Raw genomic sequence first — 19,750 nt, 5'->3', positions numbered from 1 at the left:
AAATTGGACAAGACCAAGCTGAAGCAGGCCCAAACGAGTCAAAACCATCAGACTAATACAAAGAGCTTAAACCAGGTAGCTCCTCGACTCGACTATCGACGGAGAGAGACTTCAGTTGAGGTCCCACCGGGCATGCCAAAAATTAGAGAACCTGTAGCGGAGATAATGTGTCGTGCTCTCTACAGTGGGTGCTCCTAAGTGAAATGTGCGTGAAACCTCACTCCAATAGAATGAAAACATAGAAGACAATGTATAACAGAGCAAACAAACACAACGACGCAATAGTAGAACCTGAACATCATGGGACTCAACTAACTCAAAGGAACCAGTACAGACTCTGGCATGGCAGCACACCCAGCTCCAGCCCAGAATTCACGGGTACAATGGGGTGTCGAGGCTCAAATGTGCAAGGATGGTGCAGACGTGCTATGCATGAACTCAAGACGCTAGACTCAAGACGCTCGACCATACAAAGTAGATGATGATAATAATGACTCCCAATAGCTACAGATATATACAACCAAAAAGAGCCACCAACGGCTCACCCAAATTGCGGTCGTGGTGATCTGGCCCATGTCGCGCAAGACTACCACCCATATCCCTGCCACGTGTCATTGCCCAGGCGAAAGCCAGTATGAACTCCAACTCAATTGTAACTAATTGTCTGTCCCGTTCCAGTGACACTGTAGCCCTGCTACAAAACTAAAGAAGGCCCAAGTATGAACAAAATCCCAGAAAGTCACAAAGATAGTGTAAAAGCAGCCAAAAGGACGAGAAGTTTTCACACAGGAGAAATTCCCAAAATATGCAAAAAAGTAAATAGGGAGCGGGGAGCTAGGGTGGATGGAGGGGAGGGTTGAGGAGATGGGTAGGGGACTAGGGGCTGGTGATGGTGATGGCTAGGGAAGAGGGGAGGGGGTGGGTAGGCGCGAGGGGAAAGGGGAGGGGGTGGTAAGGGCGAGAGGATGAGGGTAGGGGCGGGGGGGTGGTGAGGGGAGAGGGGAGGGGAGAGAGGAAGGGGGTGGGTAGGGGCGAGGAGAGGGAGGGTAGGGACAAGGGGGGGGGGGAGGGGAAAGAGGGGGGGAGGTAGGGGCGGGGGGGGGGGTGAGGGTCAAGGGGAGAGTAGAGAGGAAATGGGGTGGGTAGGGGCGAGAGGGGGAGGGTGAGGGGTGAGAGGGGAAGGGAAGGGGTGGGTAGGGGCAAGGGGGAGAGAGAGGGGGGCGGGTAGGGGCGAGAGGTGGTGAGGGACGAGAGGGTGAAGTCTTGTACGTGCAGAGGCACCTTGTCCACTATGCCCAATGGGTAGGTTGTCCTTTGGTCGGCCAACGTAACTGTGAAGGGAGCAGGTCAAAGCAGGTTGTAGACCTAAAGCCAACATAATGAACTCAAGCATCAGGTTGATCACTCCTGAGAATTTACGCCCCAAGATGGACACGACGAGACGAGGGCTTCTATAAACAGTGAGGGGAGCAGCGGGATAGGATATCATACAGGACTCTGATGGTTGCACTGGGAGGTGCCTACCACTAGGACTTGCTCCAAGGTAAAGCGACGATAACTGCAAGGGTGTCACTTAGAAAACTCGCATCTAGCTGCAACATGTCATAGAGCGACACTTGTTGGAAGGTGTTCTTCAAGATAGTCTTTGTTGTAAGCTTTTCTTTTTCCCTGGTGGTTCTTCTAGTACCTTGATTTGTTGTAGGTCGGCTACTGCTTCCAAGAAGGCTTCATCAATATCGGAGAGGAGAGATGAGGATCCTCGCTTGGCACTAGGGGATGGCTTGTCGACAGCTAGAAGCGGGGTATCCATTGGTGGAGAGTGGAATTGGTTGGAAGACTGAGACCCAAGGATGCCCTCTGGGCCCGAGTGAGGACACCAGTGGACTTCTCTACCTGTTTGAACTTGTCATTAGGGGCCACCACATAAGTAGAAGGTGACGGTTGAGGGATGGTGCCAACTGCTATCAAATTGATTTTGGTAAAGGTGAATTCAGGTTGACTCAAAGAAGTAGATGCACGTTGTTTTGGGCAGTCCTTACTATAGTGATCGTGAGCCTCAGGGCAATGTTGGCAAGGAGGACACCCTTCTGGCAGAGAACATTTGCTTTGGTAATGCCCATATTCCTCGCACCTGTAGCACAAATGGGCCGATTGGATGGGCGAGTTGGAGGATGAGGCGATCTTTGCTCCTGCTGCATGGAGGTGGAGATGTAGATAAAGTGGAGGTGGAGATGGAGGTGGAGGTTTGAGGGGCTAAGGGAGCATTCGCATGATAAAAGTTCTCAGATGGAAAAGTGATCTGCATACCTTGCATAGGAGGGATTGTCAACAAAGGTGACATGTGGTTTGGATGGCCATAGGGGGAAACCATGTTGGATGCAAGTGCTAACCCTTGTTGGAGAGTAGGACCAAGACTTTGTTGTATTTGCCGCAATCCCTTTAGGTAGTAGCGATCCTTGTCCTCATGTCCAGACTTTTCACAGAAGTGGCAATAAGCCCGAAGGGGGCATCCGAAGGGGGCATTCATGTGTAGGGTGCCCTACAGAGCAGCATGAGCTACATCAGACCACAGCCTTAGACTCCTGTTGAGTCTTGATCTCTTCTAGCTCGCGCTTGACCTATTCCAAAGCCTCGTGATGTAGAGGCTTCTCCTGTCTAAGAGAGGAGGACCTCTCCTCCTAAAGAGCTCGTTGTAACTTTAGTGCTTCTAGTTCCCTGCGTAAAGAAGTCAAGGGGTCACACGGACTTTCCAAGAGTACAGAGGCAGTCTCTACCTTAGGGGAGTCGTTGAACAGCTTCCTTGCCCGCTCTATCCTAGTAGCAGTAGCGGAAAACTCCTCCAGAGTGGCTTCAGGTCAGAGACTCTCTCAGGTCAGAACTGCTGCCCCAAGTAGTGAAGTGGTTCTTCGCAAACTGATTGTACCATTTATCTACTAAGCCATCCAAGGTTTATGGGAAGAGCACTAGGTAGGCGTCTTCTCTGCTGAGGCTATGACCCGTGTAGAGGGATACAAATCTCCTAGCACGGTCATCTGCATCCTCTGTGGAGAGTCCTCTGAAAGTTGGAAACTTTATGTTCACCTTAGCCAGGACGCTTGTGAGCTCCTCCATAGCTACCTGCTCAGGAGAGTGTTGCTCAAGAGCTTGTTGTAACACAGTGGACGAGAATTTTAGTGGTGAAGGTGACCTAGGAGGTGAAGAATTGTTTGAGGGAATGGAGGTAGCCATGTGGGAGGGAAGGGATAACGGGGCTGGTCGACTTCTACTTGGCACGAGAGGGTGACGCTTTCTATGGTAGTACTTGAGAGGACTCAGCAATGGACTTTGTCGATCTTTGGATTGCCTCATATGTGTCATGCAGTAATCAGAAGCCCACCCAAGCTTTGGGCACGAAGACTTTTAACTTATTGAACGCTGGTCCAACTCCACTAGACCAAGGCGAGTGACTAGACCACTTGGCTAGACCAGGACGAGAGACTAGACACTAGACAAGCTGGTTGAGGACCAAGCTAGTCGAGGGAAAACTAGACGAGACCAAGCTGGACCAGACTAGTCGAGACCAGGTTACTAACACAACCAAGAGCTTAAACCAGGTAGCTCCTTGACTCGACTCTCGACGGAGTGAGACTTCAGTTGAGGTCCCACCGAGCGTGCCAAAAATGAGAGCACCTGTAGCGGGAATAATGTGACGCTCTCTCTACTGTGGGTGCTCCTCAGTGCAATGTGCATGAAATCTCACTCCAACAAAATGAAAACACTGTAGACAATGAACGACAGAGCAAACAAGCGACTCAAAAGTAGAACCCAAATAGCATGGGACTCGACTAACTAAAATGAACCTGTACAGACTCTGGTTGGCAGCGCACTCAGCTCCAAGCCCAAAACTCACGGGTAAAATGGGGGTGTCAAGGCTCAAGATGTGCAGGGAGAGTGCAGATGTGTGGTGTATACGCTAGACTCAAGACTCATAAAACCATCTAGAACAGTGTAACCCGGCTAAAGCAAATATGAGCATATATACAACCAAAAAGGGCAGCCAATGGATAGCTCAAATATCTCTGACTGTCCAGCTGCACCTATCTCCAAACTATGGCGGTGGTGAGCTGGCCATGGTGTCCACTAGACGACCACCCGTATCACTGCCACATGTCGCTGCCCAAGCGAGAGTCCATCCAGTGTGAACTCGAGACAACTGAAACTACCTGTCTGTCCTGCGCTAGTGACACTATAGCCTTGCTACATCGTGGTACTCGTAGGTGAGAGAGTGGTTTGGAGAACATTGACTAGACATGGATAGATTACCACCATTTCAGTATGACCCAAACTTACCCTTCATCTAGCTCTCACACAATAAGCTCTGCCAACTTTGCACAGAGAGGGTGCCTGAGGACGAGGAGCACTTTGTTTTCAGATGTAGATTATACCAGAGTATCAGAGACAGATATGAGGCTCTTTTCGCGTGACAGCCAACGCTATGACAGATCATGGAGTCTAGACTCTAGAGATCAACAATAGTTTGGCTGTTGTCTAGTCACATATAGTTACCTGGAACGGGAAATCGGAATGGGGAACGGCAACATGCATGAATGCCATTCCTTGTTTTGGAGACTAATGTTTGAAACACGGAACGGGGATCCGGAACGGAAAATCAGGATGGGAACGTGTAAAACCTGAGATTGGGTTCCTCCCTTCTGGAAAGAAAGGTGGATAAAGCTACAGGCAGGATCATCCATGTCCAATCTACCCACATCTTCCTACTGATTTAAAAATCACAACAAAATTCAGTGATCTGAAGAACGCCTTTCTTCACATCACTGAGTTTTGTTGTATCTGGTGTTGGAAACATATGGATGGCTTTTAGGCAAAAGAACTACTCCCTTATTTATCTCATAGATCAATAAGTTGAAATGTATTTGCTTTTTGAGTTCTTTCTGTTCATTGACTCCAATTTATGTTGGTTTCAGGTGTTGAAGGTATTCCAGTGACTTTCCTACTCACTGATACTCAGATTATCAACGAGGGCTTTGTTGAAGATATAAACAACTTGCTCAACTCGGGTGAAGTTCCTGGTCTTTTTACACCAGATGAAAAAGATCGGGTTGGAGGTGAGATGCGTGAGTATGTGAACAAACTTGGCCTTCCAGAGACAAAGGATGTTCTTTACAACTCCTTCATAAATAGGGCAAGGGACAACCTTCATGTGGTGCTCTGCATGAGTCCAATCGGTGATTCTCTTAGAGCAAGATGTCGGCAGTTTCCCTCATTGATTAACTGCTGCACTATTGACTGGTTCAATGAATGGCCTGAGGAAGCCCTTCTCTCTGTGAGCAATTACTTTTTGGCCAATGTGGACCTCCCGACAAAAGAGGTACATACGTGCAACCCTGTTTGTGCAATATTGCTTTTCTGCTTAGAACATCCAGAGAACCATTGCAATTTCATGTTGTTTTGTATTCATAATTTGCTTTGCAAGATTTGAGCGAAGTAACGTACCTTTGCATAGCAATAGAACAACATTGTTGAAGCATATCTGTATGTCTCTATCCTGATCTCTTCCAGGCTGCTAGGTATCCTCTAATCGATGAGCAGCACGCTGTCATTCTTTCTGCAAAAGTGAACAAGCATGTATTGAACCCTGCCCATGTCAGTCCCATTCCCTGACAAAACAAGATGGTTGGCAAAGTTGGCGAAGCATAGTTCATGCCAATGGTCATGTATGTTTATGTAGACTGTGCATCTCCCCATTGAGAAACATCGGTGGGGGGATGTTTTATGTTGGAATAGCCATCCTTAATTGTAACATAAAGTGATATATTTCCAGCAATGGCATTCTTTACCTCTGACGCTCACAAGATGTCAATTTCAATTTCTCCCCTCATATCTTTTGTTCTGTCATTTTCAATCCCTGAATGCAAGTTTTGGAAGCACCTTAAAGCTGGTTTTTGGTGTGTTGCAGATTCAGGAAAAGCTGGCGAGAATGTGTGTGTATATTCACATTTCAGTGTCACAGATGGCAGATCGATTTTGTCAAGAGCTACGAAGAAAATACTACATAACACCAAAATCATATCTTGATTGTGTCAATTTGTATATCCAGTTGCTTGCTGAAAAGCGCCAAGATTTGTACACAGCCCAGGACAGGTTTCTCAATGGTCTCAATAAGCTGAAGGAAACAAATGTTCTTATTGAATCGATGAAGGTAGGCCAATGAGCAATAGGTCTCCTCTAATGTTTTGTGTTTCTAATATTTTGCATTTACAGGGTTTGAGTGCATCTTAGAACATTGTTTTTCTTTTTTTTTGGGAACCATTGAAGGTAGGGCAATGAGCAAAAGTCTTCTTCCATGTTTTGTGATTTTTTTATTCAGCATGCTCGTGCTTGATTGCATCTTAGAAATTCCAGTGACTGAGACAATACCAATTGCAGGTAGAGCTTGGTAAGTTGCAGCCAGTGCTTGCTGAGAAGGCAGAAAAAACAGACAAACTGGTTAGACAGGTGGCAAATGATCAGGAGGCTGCTCAAAAGGTCATGTAAAGTGTTCTCTTTGTTGATTTCTATGGTGTGCTGAATAAAGTCTCTGGGCAGAGATACTTGTGATTATGACCATGGAAAAAGCTATAAAGAAGTGGCCTTCTATGTTGAGTGCAATAGAATGTATATAGAGGTCCTCTGAGATGTCCAATTGCATTCCAGGTGAAAGATGTAGTGGAAAAAGAAGAGGCAGATGTTAAAAAGCAAGCAGCAGAAACACAATTGATGAAGGATGATGCCCAAAAGGATCTTGATGCAGCAATGCCAGCCCTCAATGCAGCTGTGGAAGCCTTAAACTCATTGAACAAGAATGACATCACCGAAATAAAATCTTTTGCCAAGCCACCTCCGCTTGTGCAGATGGTCATGGAAGCAGTGTGTGTACTTCTAAGCGAGAAGCCAGATTGGGATACATCAAAGAAGGTAAGTCTACTCATTGTTCATAACTGAGTGACAATTGCTGCTACTAAATTTTTGATGCCTCTCTCAAGAACTATTTTTGAGAGTAAGAAATTTGTTTTACAGATCATGGGAGATGTTTCTTTCATCAAGAGGCTTCTAGAATACAATAAAGATGGAATAACCCAGGCAATTCAAAAAAAGCTTGTGAAATACATTGAAGATCCATCATTAACACCAGAGAGTGTGCAGAAACAGAGTAATGCAGCAACAAGTCTTTGCATGTGGGTGAGAGCTATGGATGTCTATGGGAAGGTTGCAAGAGTAGTGGCACCCAAAAAAGAGGTATCTTTCAGTATGAAATTGGAGAATAATATTTGAAAATACTGGTATAACAAGGTCCTTTAAAATCAGAATATGTATCCATCAGAAGACCACCATTTTGCAGCCCTTTCCAGAACGTTGTCAGGGTTTTTTTGTTTGGGTAGTCATGGCCTCTCACTATTTATCAGTAGCCCAATTGGGCATATTACTGCATAAACGGTGTTCTTACATGCCAGTAAGAAAGAAAGAAAGAAAGAAAGAAAGAAAGATTTTTAACGTCTATGTCAGGCCGAAATCGGCCTATGAGACAAATCAAATGTACATGGCGTGTATGTCATCCGTCTATCGGAAAGACAAATGAAACAAAACTGATACAAAACTGAACTGAATGTAGGTAATGGAGTATCTGAGGAGGGATGGGGTTCTATCTCTAGGGGTATATGCATGTCTATATGCTCAAGGTAGTACAATCATGAGAATGCATCAAGCTCTCTAGCTCCATCCTGTACAAATGGGGGGATGTAAGATGTGGTACATGGGCGGGGCTGGTGCCAAGGCTACCCGGATGAAAGCTGTCGGGTCGGCCCTCATCTGAGCTACTCGCTCCTCAGTGGCACGGCGCTCCCAGGCTCGGATCTCCTCGATCTGTCGGTGGTGGGAGCTCACGTCCCTGTAGCCTGTGACTCGTGGTCGTCGTCTAGCTCGGTTCACCTCCGCCTGTGGGAGTGTCACTCCTCTCTGAGTATCTGGTGAGGTAGGGGTGGCAATCCTCTGAAAGAAGTCTGTGAGCTGCGACTGTCTCCCCTCTGTCTGTGTAGCTGTGCGTGGCTGTAGTAGTGTGTCACGATGGCTCTGTATCTCTAGTAAGAAACGTCCGAGCTGTCTCTGATCTCGAGAGTCCATGATCTCTCGGAGAGTGGGCTGTCCTCTGAATAAGGCCTCATACCTGCCTCTGATCTCAGTGTATGCTCTGCATCTACATACAAAGTGCTCCTCACTCTCCACCTCCTCTGTGCAGGCTCTGCAGACTCGCTCCTCCCTGGGGACACCAGTATGTCTCCCGATCTCAATCTCTAACCTGTGTGAAGCCACTCTCAGCTGACCAATCGCCACCCGTGAGCTATGTGGCATATATGTGTCCATATAGCGTGGTCTCTGTATGAACCCCCCAGACAATATGGTGAGAAACTGGTCTCTGTAATCTGACATCCTCGTCCCCAAGCCAGGTGACTCCCAGACTCTCCTAGTGTATAGCTGCCACAGATCCTGTCTCAATACCAAGTTTCTCTCACTGCGAGAGAGGTGAACAGATGGTGAGTGGGGGTCGTACTGGAATGGTGGTAGGCTCTCCATGTCAAGACCGTGTCCCTCAAACCATGCTCTGACCTGTGAGTACCAAGCTCTCGCATGCCCACTCTCTGATAGCTGTATAGCTGCCTCAAATGCTCTACGAGTAAGTCTGTCAGGAGGTAGCTCTCTCATCCTCTGGATGAAGCAGACTGTCTGGAATAATGCCTCTACAACCATAGGTGGTGTGGCGAGCTCGGCTCTAATAATGTCATGTGGCACTGTCTTCTTGCTGCGGAGCAAGCGTGAGATCATACATACCTGTGGCCTCTCAAGCTGTGTCCACTGGTCATCCGTCAATCGTGGTGCCCATACTGCCGCCGAGTACATCAGGGCCGGGGTGACTAAGGTGTCAAAAAGCCAGCCCTTCGTGCGGGGCTCCTGAAAGTGTGCCTGGTGGCATCTCCGCTCTAGCATGGTCAGAGCTGCATATCCTCGGGTGAGCCTGTCAGCAGCAGCCTGCCTCATAGTGAAGGGTCCTGGTAGGCTGGTGAATGTGATGCCAAGATAGACATAGGAGGTGACTACATCAACCTGTCCTCCTGCTGCTGTGAAGGTGGCAGCGCTCCTCACTGCACTGGATGTGTGAAAGATCATGACCTTGGTTTTGCCAAGGTTCACAGTCAACCCCTTGTGTGTGCTGAATTCGTCCAAGGCCTCAAGATGGCGTTGCAAGCCCTCGGGTGACTCTGAAATCAACACAATATCATCAGCATATAACATGATGTGGACCGGAGTACCTGCCAAGTCGCTCCCCTCTCCCCCTGCTCGTAGTATGTAGTCGGAGATCTCGTCGATGTAGAGCCCAAAGAGTGTCGGGGAGAGTGGGCATCCTTGCTTAACGGACTACTCTTGGTCAAACCATATCTTCATTCACTCTAGTAATTGAATGCCAATGTTAATGACTGGTTTTTGGTGGCCTATTTAGTAGCTATTTGCACTAACAATAAATAGAAGAGCTATCTTTTCCTTGGCCATTTCATTGGAGTCTCTGTATTTTCCAAACTTTACTCAGCACTCAGAAAGTATGTTGGCTTACAAAATTTAAACCTCACAAAAACTGCAGGCGTTGAGGCAGGCAGAAGAGGCTTTGAAGCAAGCTGCAGAGAAGCTTTCAGCCAAGCAAAAACAACTGTCTGATGTAGAGGCCCAAGTGGAACTTCTGAAAAAGAACCTTGAGCAGACACAAGCAGAGCAGGCACGACTTCTTGAGCAAGCGTTGGTGACAGAGAGCCGGCTTGTGCGAGCTGAAAAGCTAACATCAGCTTTGGGAGATGAAGCTGTAAGCTTTGCAGCTTTTTTTTGCAAATTATTGGATTAGCTGGAGCATGTTTAGAACTGTGTTTGCAAATTGTTGGATGATTTGATTCATATTCACAACTAGAGACCAAGTACATTATGCCTTGATATTTTGTGTGGTTCTAGTTCCCTTCTGCAATGCAGCTTCAACAAAGATCCAAAAAAAAAAAAGGCACATTTGTAGGTTGTTTCATCCCTTCTTTTTGGCAAGCTTCCATTGTATTCATCAAGAGATACAACCAGCCACAAAAATATACTGCAATTGGCTATCTTTACATCTGCTCCCTCTGGTGCATCAAGCATTAGACATAGCTGCATAGTGAACATTAGCACAGAAAAAAAAGAATCAATAGCAAAATCAAACGTCTTTAAAAAGCCAAAAGAAACCTTTGTTGCATTATATTTGTCTAATGCTAACTGTGTGTCTGTATATAAACATAAGGTAAAGATGGAGGCTTTAAGAACAATATTCCAGTATAATGTGCCATAAAGAATGTTTCACACATGTTTTTCCATCCTAGAAACAGGTGAGAATTGCAAAAATGATATCAAGTTTGCGTGTAGAAAAATACATTAACTTCCTACGTAAATACTTTTCAATTGGCTGCACTATGCTGTTAAATTGGGTGAAAAGTTAACGTTATGTATGAAGCTTGTTCTCTGTTTTTTGGGGATTCATAATGTTTCCTTCTATCTGTCATTTTCCTCCCAGAGTAGAGGAAAAGCATGGTAGTCAACCGGAAAATAGAGAACAGGCTTTTCTCATTATATCAGAATTTAACGGAGAAAAATTTCCCGTCAATCATAATTTCAGAACTTCAATTGTGTGTAGCCGGGCTACAATGTCACTGGCACAGGACAAGCAGTTAGTTGTAGTTGGGCTGGAGTTCACACTGGACGGACTCTCGCTGGGCAGTGACACATGGTGGTACAGATGGTGGTCTAGTGGACACCGTGGCCAGATCTCCACCACCTCAGTTTGGAGATAGGCTTAGCTGATTGGGATGTCTGCTAGCCGTTGGTGGCTCTTTAGGGATACGTGTGTGGTTGGTTTCAGTCATCGAGGAGATTATCATCTTCTTCTTGTATGGTTTAGCGTCTTCTTCTAGTGTCTCAGGTCCATACACTACACGTATGCACCATTCCCGCACATCTGAGCCTCGACACCCCATTGTACCTATGAGTCTGGGCTGGAGCTGAGTGTGCTGCCATGCCAGAGTCTGTATGGGTTTCTTTGAGTTAATCAAGTCCCTTATGTTCAGGTTTCACTACTGAGTCTTGCTATTGTTTCTCTATTCTTCATTGTCTTCTGTGTTTTCATTCTATGGAGTAAGATCTCACGCACATTGCACTGAGAGCACGACACATTATCTCCGCTACAGGTGCTCTCATTTTTGGCACGCCCGGTGGGACCTCAACTGAAGTCTGACTCCGTCGAAAGTCGAGTCAAGGAGCTACCTGGTTTAAGCTCTTTGTATCAGTCGGTTGGTTTGCACAGGTCTGGCTTGCTTCAGCTTGGTCCCATCTAGTTTTCTCTTGACCTGCTTGTCTAGTGTCTCGTCCTCGTCTAGTAGTCTCTCGGCTTGGTCTAGTCTCTCTCGTCCAGGTCTAGCCAAGAGGTCTAGTCACTCACCCTAGTCTAGTGGAGTCTGGACAAGTGTTCAGTAAGTTAAAGTTCTTCGTGCCCAAATCTTGGGTGGGCTTTTGGTTACTGCATGACACATACAAGGCAGTCAAAAGAGCGACAAAGCCCACTGCTAAGTCCTCTGAAGTACTACCATAGAAAGCGTCAACCCTTCGTGCCAAGTAGAAGTCCACCAGCCCCATTACCCCTACCTTCCCCGCTGCTACCTCCATTCCCTCAACCAATTCTACACCTCCCCAATCACCCCCCTCAGTGAAGTTCTCACCCACTGTGTTACAGCAAGCTCTTGAGCAACAAGCTCCTGCACAGACAGCCATAGAGGAGCTCACAAGCGTTCTAGCTAAGGTGAATATCAAGTTTCCGACTTTCAAGGGTCTCTCCACCGAGGATACCTACGACCATGCCAGGAGATTTGTTTCCCTCTGCAGGGGTCGTGGTCTCAACCAAGAAGACGCCTACTTAGTACTCTTTCCATCCACCTTGGATGGCTTAGCAGATAAATGGTACAATCAATTTGCAGAAAACCACTTTACGACTTGGGCCACACTACGAAGGCAGTTCTGTGAAGCTTTCAGACCAGGGGACTTCCGAGAGAAGGTTCCGGATGAGTTGGCTAACCTGATGCTCCAGCCGAATGAGACTTTTGCAGAACTCGTGACCAGAACCGAGTCTCTGGTCGCTAAGCTTCCTCAGCAACCAGGTGAATTCATGGTTAAGAAATGGGTAGAGAAAGCTCTTCCCAAAACGTCCCGACAAAAACTCCGAGAGAGTCTCCGACCTGACGCCACTTTGGAGGAGTTTGTTGCAGTTGTTGCTGCTCGGATAGAAGGAGCTAGGAAGCTGTTTACCGACTCTCCTTAGGTAGAGACCGCTTTTGCACTCTTGGAAAGTCCACCTGACCCTTTGACTTCTTTACGCAGGGAACTAGAAGCCCTAAAGTTACAGCGATCTCTTCAAGAGGGGAGGTCCTTTTCCATTAGACAGGCACATCACGAGGCTTTGGAACAGGTCAAGTGCGAGCTAGAAGAGCTCGGGTCCCAACAAGAGACTAAGGCTATGGTTTGTTGGTGTAGCTCATGCCTCTCTCCAGGACACCCTCCACATGAATGCCCCCTTTAAGTTTATTGCCACTTTTGTGAAAAGTCTAGGCATGAGGACAAGGATTGCTACCACCTCAAGGGATTGTGACAAATATAGCAAAGTCTTGGTCCTACTCTTCAACAAGGGCCACCACCTACATCCAACATGGTTTCCCACTATGGGCATCCAAACCACATGCCACCTTTGCTGACAGCCCCTCCTATGCAAGGTATGCAGAGTACTTTTCCCTCTCGGAGCTTTTATCATGCCCATACTCCCTTGTCCCCTCAAAGCTTCTACACCTCCACCTCCAACTCCATGCACCAAGAGCAAGGACCACCTCGCCCTTCGACTCACCCATTGAATCGGCCCATTTTATGCTACAGATGAGGAGACTATGGACATTACCAAAGCAAATGCCCTCTACCAGAAGGGTCCCCTCCCTGCCGTCATTGATATGAAGGTAAGGATCACTACAGTAAGGATTGTCCCAAACTTCGTGCATCTGCGTCTTCGAACCCGAGTCAAAGCCAATTTGAATTTACCTTTCCCAAGATCAATATGATAGTAGTTAGCACCATCCCTTAGCCGCCACCTTCTGCCCATGTGGTTGTCCCTCAAAACAAGTGCAGTTGGTAGAGGAGCCTGCAGGTGTCCTCACTCGGCCCCAGAGGGCAGCTCTCGATCTCAGCATTCCAAAAAGTTCCACTATTACACCCACTATCCCACAAGTGGATCCCTCGCTTCCAGCTGTCGAAAAGTAGTCCCCTAGTGCAACGCGAGACTCCTCATCTCCGCTCTCAAATATTGATGAAGCTTTCTTGGAAGCAGTAGCCGAGCTCCAGCAGATCAAGGTACCGGAAGAACCACATGTAGAAAAAGAAAAGCTTACAGTAGAGACAATCTTGAAGAACACCTTCCAACAAGTGTCGCTCTATGACATGTTGCGGCTAGATGCGAGTTGTAGAAGTGACACCCTTGCAGTTATTCAGTCACTTTAGCTCGGAGCGGGTCCTAGTGGCGGGCACCTCCCAGTGCAACCATCAAAGTCCTATATATATGATATCCTATCCCGCTGCTCCCCTCATTGATTATCAAAGCACTCATCTCACCGTGTCCATCTTGGGGCAACAATTCTCAGGAGTGATGTGGATGGTGGCTCTTGCATCAACTTGATGCTTGAGTTCACCATGATGGCCTTAGGCCTGCGGCTCTCCCTTCACAGTTACATTTGCCGACCAAAGGACAGCCTACCTTCTGGGCATAGTGGACAAGGTGCCTCTGCATGTACAAGACTTCACCTTTATCTTGGATTTTGTTGTTGTTCGTCTCCCACAAGTTGAAGGAGGATTTCCTCTGCTCATCGGTAGACAATGGCTGTGGCACACTAAAGCACTGCATGATTGGGGAAATCACGCAATGTGGATACATACTCCTGGCTCCCCAATCAAACCCATTCGCCTTGAAGGCGGCATGGATGTCGTAGTGCAGTATAGTTCTTTGTCACTAGAAACCAGCCCTGGATTGGAACAGCCTACTCCACCTGACGGGTTAGACGAAGATCTGTTGGACTGGTTGGAAGCTACCAAGTCTATGCCTTGTTATGAAGTCTCTATTCAACCTGTGCCAGAGGATACAGCCTATTCCAATTTTTCTACAATATCCGAGCCCAGTGAGCCAATTGCGCCAACAGCCAATGGAGAAGACCTACAGGAGTTTCCACACACCTCAACCTCCACCCCATCTATGTCTGACTCTTTGGCCAAGCCATATTCATCCTTTGTGTCGGTGTCTGGTGTACTACCCTTCACCAAGCCTCTTCAAGGCAGCTTATAGCAAAAAGATGTTGATTTCAAAGTGGATGACACACCAACTCCTGCTGTCTTTCTACTCCTAGACGCGGCAACTTCTTCACCTACAGTGCAATCTTCAGCAGTGCCCTCTACTAATCCCATAAAGGGAGCAAACTTTGGCGTTGTTGATACCCACTCAGCTCTACTAGGCCAAATGCAGCGCAAACGATCATATTTACTCTGGTCTAGGTCACAAAACAAGATCAAAGTAGCCCCTTCTGCCGGAACAGACTATGATTTTGCAAGAAATTGGTTTGTGAATACTCTATTTTTGTGCCTCCTTTTTCTTGGCTTCCTCACCCCTATTTACCCCTCTCTAGCCCCCCCTCTTTCTATCTTCACCACCCCTATTTACCCCCTCTCGCCCCCTACCTCCCTCTAGCTGCCCTCGCCCTCCCTTCCCCTCTCGCCCCTACCCACCCCCTCTCACCCCTACCCTCCCCACTCGTCCCTATCCAAACCCCCTCGCCCCTACCCAGCTGCCCTCGCCCTCCCTTCCACTCTCGCCCCTGCTCACCCCTGTAGCAGTCTACAGTGTCACTTTCACAGGATACACAGTTAGTACAGTTGGTCTAGGCTGGTTCACACTGGACGGACTCTATGGGTTGGGCAGTGACACGTGGCAGCAGAGATACGGACTAGTCTAGTGGACATCGTGGCCAGGTCACCACATGGCTAACATTTATGAGCCGTGGGTGGCTCTTTATGGTGGTACATGTGAGTAGTAGCTGTTGGGTCAGGATCATCATCTTCATATATTATCTTTTAGGCAGTCTAGAGGGAGTTGATACACAGAGCACGTCTTCACCATCCCTGCACATCTGAGCCTCGACACCCCCATTGTACCTGTGAGTCCTGGGTTGGAGCTGAGTGTGCTGTCACGCCAGAGTCTGTATCAGTTCTTTGAGATAGTCAAGTCATTTGTTGTGGTCTGCTGGTCTGCTGTTGTTGTGTCTCTGTCTCTGAGAGCTCAGCTGTTGTCTATTGTTCCTTTGATTTCAGTCTGTTTGAGTGAGATTGTCACGCACATTGCACTGAGGACCACCCACAGTAGAGAGGACAACACATTATCTACGCTACAGGTGCTCTTATTTTGGCGACCACGATGGGATCTCAAAGGAAGTCTCACTCTCTGTGGAGATAGTTTCACCTACTTTCCTTGCATGGTGTAGCTTGTCCTGGTCCAGTCCTCCTCGCCCTGGTTCAATCCTCCTCGTCTTGGTCCAGCTCGTCCCTAGTCCTGGTCCAGCTCGTCCTGGCCCTGGTCTGGTCCTCCTCGTCTTGGTCCAGCTCTCAGCTAGGTGGTCTAGTCCTCACTGGTCCTGGTCTAGACCTGTGTTCGTTCAGCCCACAATTAAGGGTCGTCTTGCCCAAAGCTTGGTTGGGTTGGTGGTCACTGCATGACACATACAAGGTTGTCAGTCGAGCGTCAAAGCACGCTACTTAGCCCTCTGAAGTACTATAACAGAAGACAACCTTTGACCTAGTAAAAGTCCATCAACCTCATCACCCATACCTCCACATACAAAATCACTCATTCCTTCATCCGGTTCCTCATCTTCCAGCAGATGAGCTTCTCCAGTAAAGCTCTCTCCTATTTTGTTACAGCAGGCTATTGAGCAATAGGCTCAGCAAGGGGGCATGGAGGCGTTGGCTAGTGTTTTGGCCAAGGTAAACATCAAGTTCCCTACCTTCAAAGGTCTCTCTTCAGAAGATGCTGACGACCATGCAAGGAGGTTTGTATCTCTCTGTAGGGGTCGTGGTCTTAACAAAGAAGATGCTTATTTGGTACTCTTTCCATCCACCTTGGATGGCTTAGCAGACAAATGGTACAGCCAGTTTGCAGAGAACCATTTTGCAACTTGCACAGCCTTAAGACAACAGTTCTGTGCAGCTTTCAGGCCAGGTGACTACCAGGAGAAGGTGTTGGATGAGTTGGCCAACATGGTGCTCCAGCCAGAGGAGACTTTTGCAGAGCTTATGACTAAAACTAAGTCTCTGGTGGCCAAGCTTCCCCAGCAACCCGGTGAATTCATGGTTAAGAAGTGGGTGGAGAAGGCGCTCCCAAAAACTTCTCAGTAAAAACTCCGAGAGAGTCTCCGACCCGACGCCAGTTTGGAGGAATTCATTGCAGCTGCTACTAGGATAGAGGGGGCTAGGAAGCTGTTCAACAACTCCCCTCACATAGAGACTCCCTCTGTGTTTTCAGAAAGTAGTCCAGCTGATCCATTGACTTCTTTGCGCATAGAACTTGAAGCCCTAAAGTTACGGAGAGCTCTTCAAGAGGAGAAATCAATCTCCCTCAGACAGGAGAAGTCCCCCACATCACGACGCTTTGGATCAAATAAAGAGAGAGCTAGAAGAGCTTAGGTCTCAGGAGGAGACTAAGGCTATGGTATGGTGCAGCTCATGCTACTCTCCAGGACACCCTCCACAGGACTGTCCCCTTCGGGTTTACTGCCACTTCTGTGAAAAGTCTGGTCATGAGGACAAGGATTGCTACTACCTCAAGGGATTGCGACAAATACAGCAAAGTCTTGGTCCTACTCTTCAACAAGGGCCAGCCCCTGCATCCAACATGGTCTCTCCATGTTGCCATCCACACCACATGCCATCTTTATTGTCAGCCCCTCCAATGCAAGGTATGCAAAGCACTTTTCCCTCTCAGATCTTTTATCACACCCTTGCTCCCTCCCCACCTCACAACTTCTATGCCTCCACCTCCAACTCCATGGAGCAAGGACCACCTCGTCCATTGAATCGGCCCATTTTGTGCTACATATGCGGGGAATATGGTCACTACCAAAGAAAATGCCCTCTGCCAGAAGGGTCCCCTCCCTGTCGTCATTGCCCTGAAACGAAGGATCACTATAGTAAGGATTGCCCTAAGCTTCGTGCAGCCACGGCTGCGAATCCAGGGCAAAGCCAAAATGAGTTTACCTTTCCCAAGCTCAATTTGATATCAGTTAGCACCACTCCTCAACCACCCCCTTCTACCCACGTAGTTACCCCTCAAAATAAGTCGCAGTTGGTAGAGGAGCCATCAGGTGTCCTCACTCGGGCCCAGAGAGCTGCCCTCGGTCTTAGTATTCCAACACGTTCAACTCCCCCACACATTCTCCGAACAGTGGATACCCTGCCTTCCGCTGCTGACAAGCCATCACCCAGTGGCAAGCAAGAATCCAAATCTTTGCTCTCCGATCTGGATGAAGCTTTCTTGGGAGTAGTTTCCAATCTACAGAAGATCAAGGTACCAGAGAAACAACAAGTAGAAAAAGAGAAGCTTACAGCTGAGACAATCTTGAAGAACACCTTCCAACAAGTGTCCCTCTACGACATGCTGCGACTAGATGCGAGTTTTTGAAGTGACACCCTTGCTCTTATTCAGTCACTTTACCCTGGAGCTGGGCCTAGTAGTGGGCACCTCCCAGTGCGACCATCAGAGTCCTATATGATATCCAATCCCGCTGCTCCACTCACTGATTATAGAAGCCCTCGCCTGACAGTGTCCGTTTTGGGTCGGCAATTCTCAGGAGTGATAGTGGATGGTGGATCGGGCATCAACCTGATGCCCGAGTTCACTATGTTAGCTCTAGGTCTACAACCTACTCGCCTTGCTCCCTTCACAGTTACATTGGCCGACCAGCGGACGGTCTACCCAGTGGGCATAGTGGACAATGTGTCGTTGCAGGTACAAGACTTTACTTTTAACTTGGATTTCATTGTGGTTCGTCTTCCCGAGGTTGAGGGCGGATTTCCCTTGCTCATTGGAAGACCATGGCTACGACACACTAAAGCACTTCATGATTGGGGAAACGATGCCATGTGGATACATACTTCTGGATCACCAATGCAACCCATTCTCTTAGAAGGAGGTATGGATCCCGTGGTGCAGCAATTTTCTTTGTCAATGGAAACCAACCTTGAACAAGAACAGCCTACTCCACTTGACGGGTGAGACGAGGATCTGTTGGAGTGGTTGGATGCTACCAAATCTCTGCCTTGTTATGGAGTCTCTATTCACTCTTTGCCTGAAGGTACAACCTCTTCCAATGTTTCCACAGTAACTAAACCTAATGAGCCATTTGAGCCAGCTCAAAGGTTGAAGGTCACAGAAGCTACTCTTGATGCGCCCTTGGTGGAAGCCTTTGATTTTGGCAAGCCTATGAAGAAGTATAGAAGCGGGAAGAAATTTCCTCTACAGGAGTTCACACCCCCTCGGATATCAGCCCCATTGGTGTTTGCTTCCCCGACCACGACAAAGCTCTCCTCGGTGTCTAGAAAACCCCCTTCACAAAGAAGGTCCTGCTTGATGAATTTCCTTCTCCTGATAGTTTGCTACCTCTTCGCCCTTTCCCAACCCCCAACTCGCCCCCCCTCTCTCCCAACTCGCCCCTACCCACCCCTCTCTTGCCCTCGCCCCTATCCATCCCCTCCCTTTGCCCTCGCCCTAACCACCCCCTCTCTCGCTCTAGTCCCTCCCCCTCGCCCCCTACCCACTCGCCCTCACCCCCTCACCACCCCTCGCCCTAGTCCCTCCCCCTTGCCCCCTACCCACTCGCCCTCGCCCCCTCAACACCCCTCGCCCTACCCCCTCGCCCTAGTCCCTTCCCCTCACCCCTCTCTTGCCCTCGCCCATACCCACCCCCTCCCTTTGCCCTTGCCCTAACCACCCCCTCTCTCGCCCTAGTCCCTCCCCCTCCCCCTCACCCCCTCACCACCCCTCGCCCTAGTCCCTCCCCCTCACCCCTCGCCCCTAGTCCCTCCCCCTCGCCCTCACCCTACCCCCTCGCCCTAGTCCCTCCCCCTCACCCCCTCTTCTCTAGTCCCTCCCCCTCGCCCTCTACCCACTCGCCCTCGCCCTAGTCCCCCTCCCTCATTACCCCTCGCCCCCTCACTACCCCTCGCCCTACCCTCCCCCTCGCCCCCTCACCACCCCTCGCCCCTACCCTTTTCCCTCTCGCCCCTACACACCCTCTCCTTCCCCTCGCCCCTACCCACCCCTTCCACCACTCGCCCCTACCCTTTCCCCTCTCGCCCCTATCTAGTTCCCCCTCCCCCTCGCCCCTATCTAGTGCAAATTCGCCCCCCGCCCCACTGACCCTCACTCCCGACTTGTCTGTAGGAAATATTTGATTTGGGTAAGTTGGAGATGGTCAACAAACAAAAGGGGAGAGCCAACTTTTTGTAATCCGATCAAAGCAGAGTCTTTTGGCTATTTCCTTGTGGCTTTCAAGCATTCACTTGGTTGCCATCTCATCCCGTTGCTGTT

The 19,750-nt window shown here is 48.6% G+C and overlaps 1 protein-coding gene across 1 annotated transcript in view; it reads left to right on the top strand.

Annotated features, from left to right (window-relative positions):
• The window catches only part of LOC147451194 (uncharacterized), a 168,219-nt gene that overhangs the window by 138,417 nt on the left and 10,052 nt on the right, over positions 1–19,750 (top strand). Inside the window, exons 17-22 of the mRNA XM_086520156.1 lie at positions 4,965–5,368; positions 5,957–6,199; positions 6,427–6,525; positions 6,694–6,954; positions 7,057–7,275; positions 9,668–9,883. Of these exons, the coding sequence (XP_086376282.1) occupies positions 4,965–5,368; positions 5,957–6,199; positions 6,427–6,525; positions 6,694–6,954; positions 7,057–7,275; positions 9,668–9,883 (1,442 nt within the window). The remainder of the gene's footprint in view (positions 1–4,964; positions 5,369–5,956; positions 6,200–6,426; positions 6,526–6,693; positions 6,955–7,056; positions 7,276–9,667; positions 9,884–19,750) is intronic.

The sequence above is a fragment of the Adiantum capillus-veneris genome, chromosome 9, assembly GCF_014529385.1.
Source record: "Adiantum capillus-veneris isolate H3 chromosome 9, ASM1452938v2, whole genome shotgun sequence".
NCBI lineage: Eukaryota > Viridiplantae > Streptophyta > Polypodiopsida > Polypodiales > Pteridaceae > Adiantum > Adiantum capillus-veneris.
Note: the sequence above shows the minus strand (reverse complement) of the source record. Positions and strands in the feature narration are given on the sequence as shown.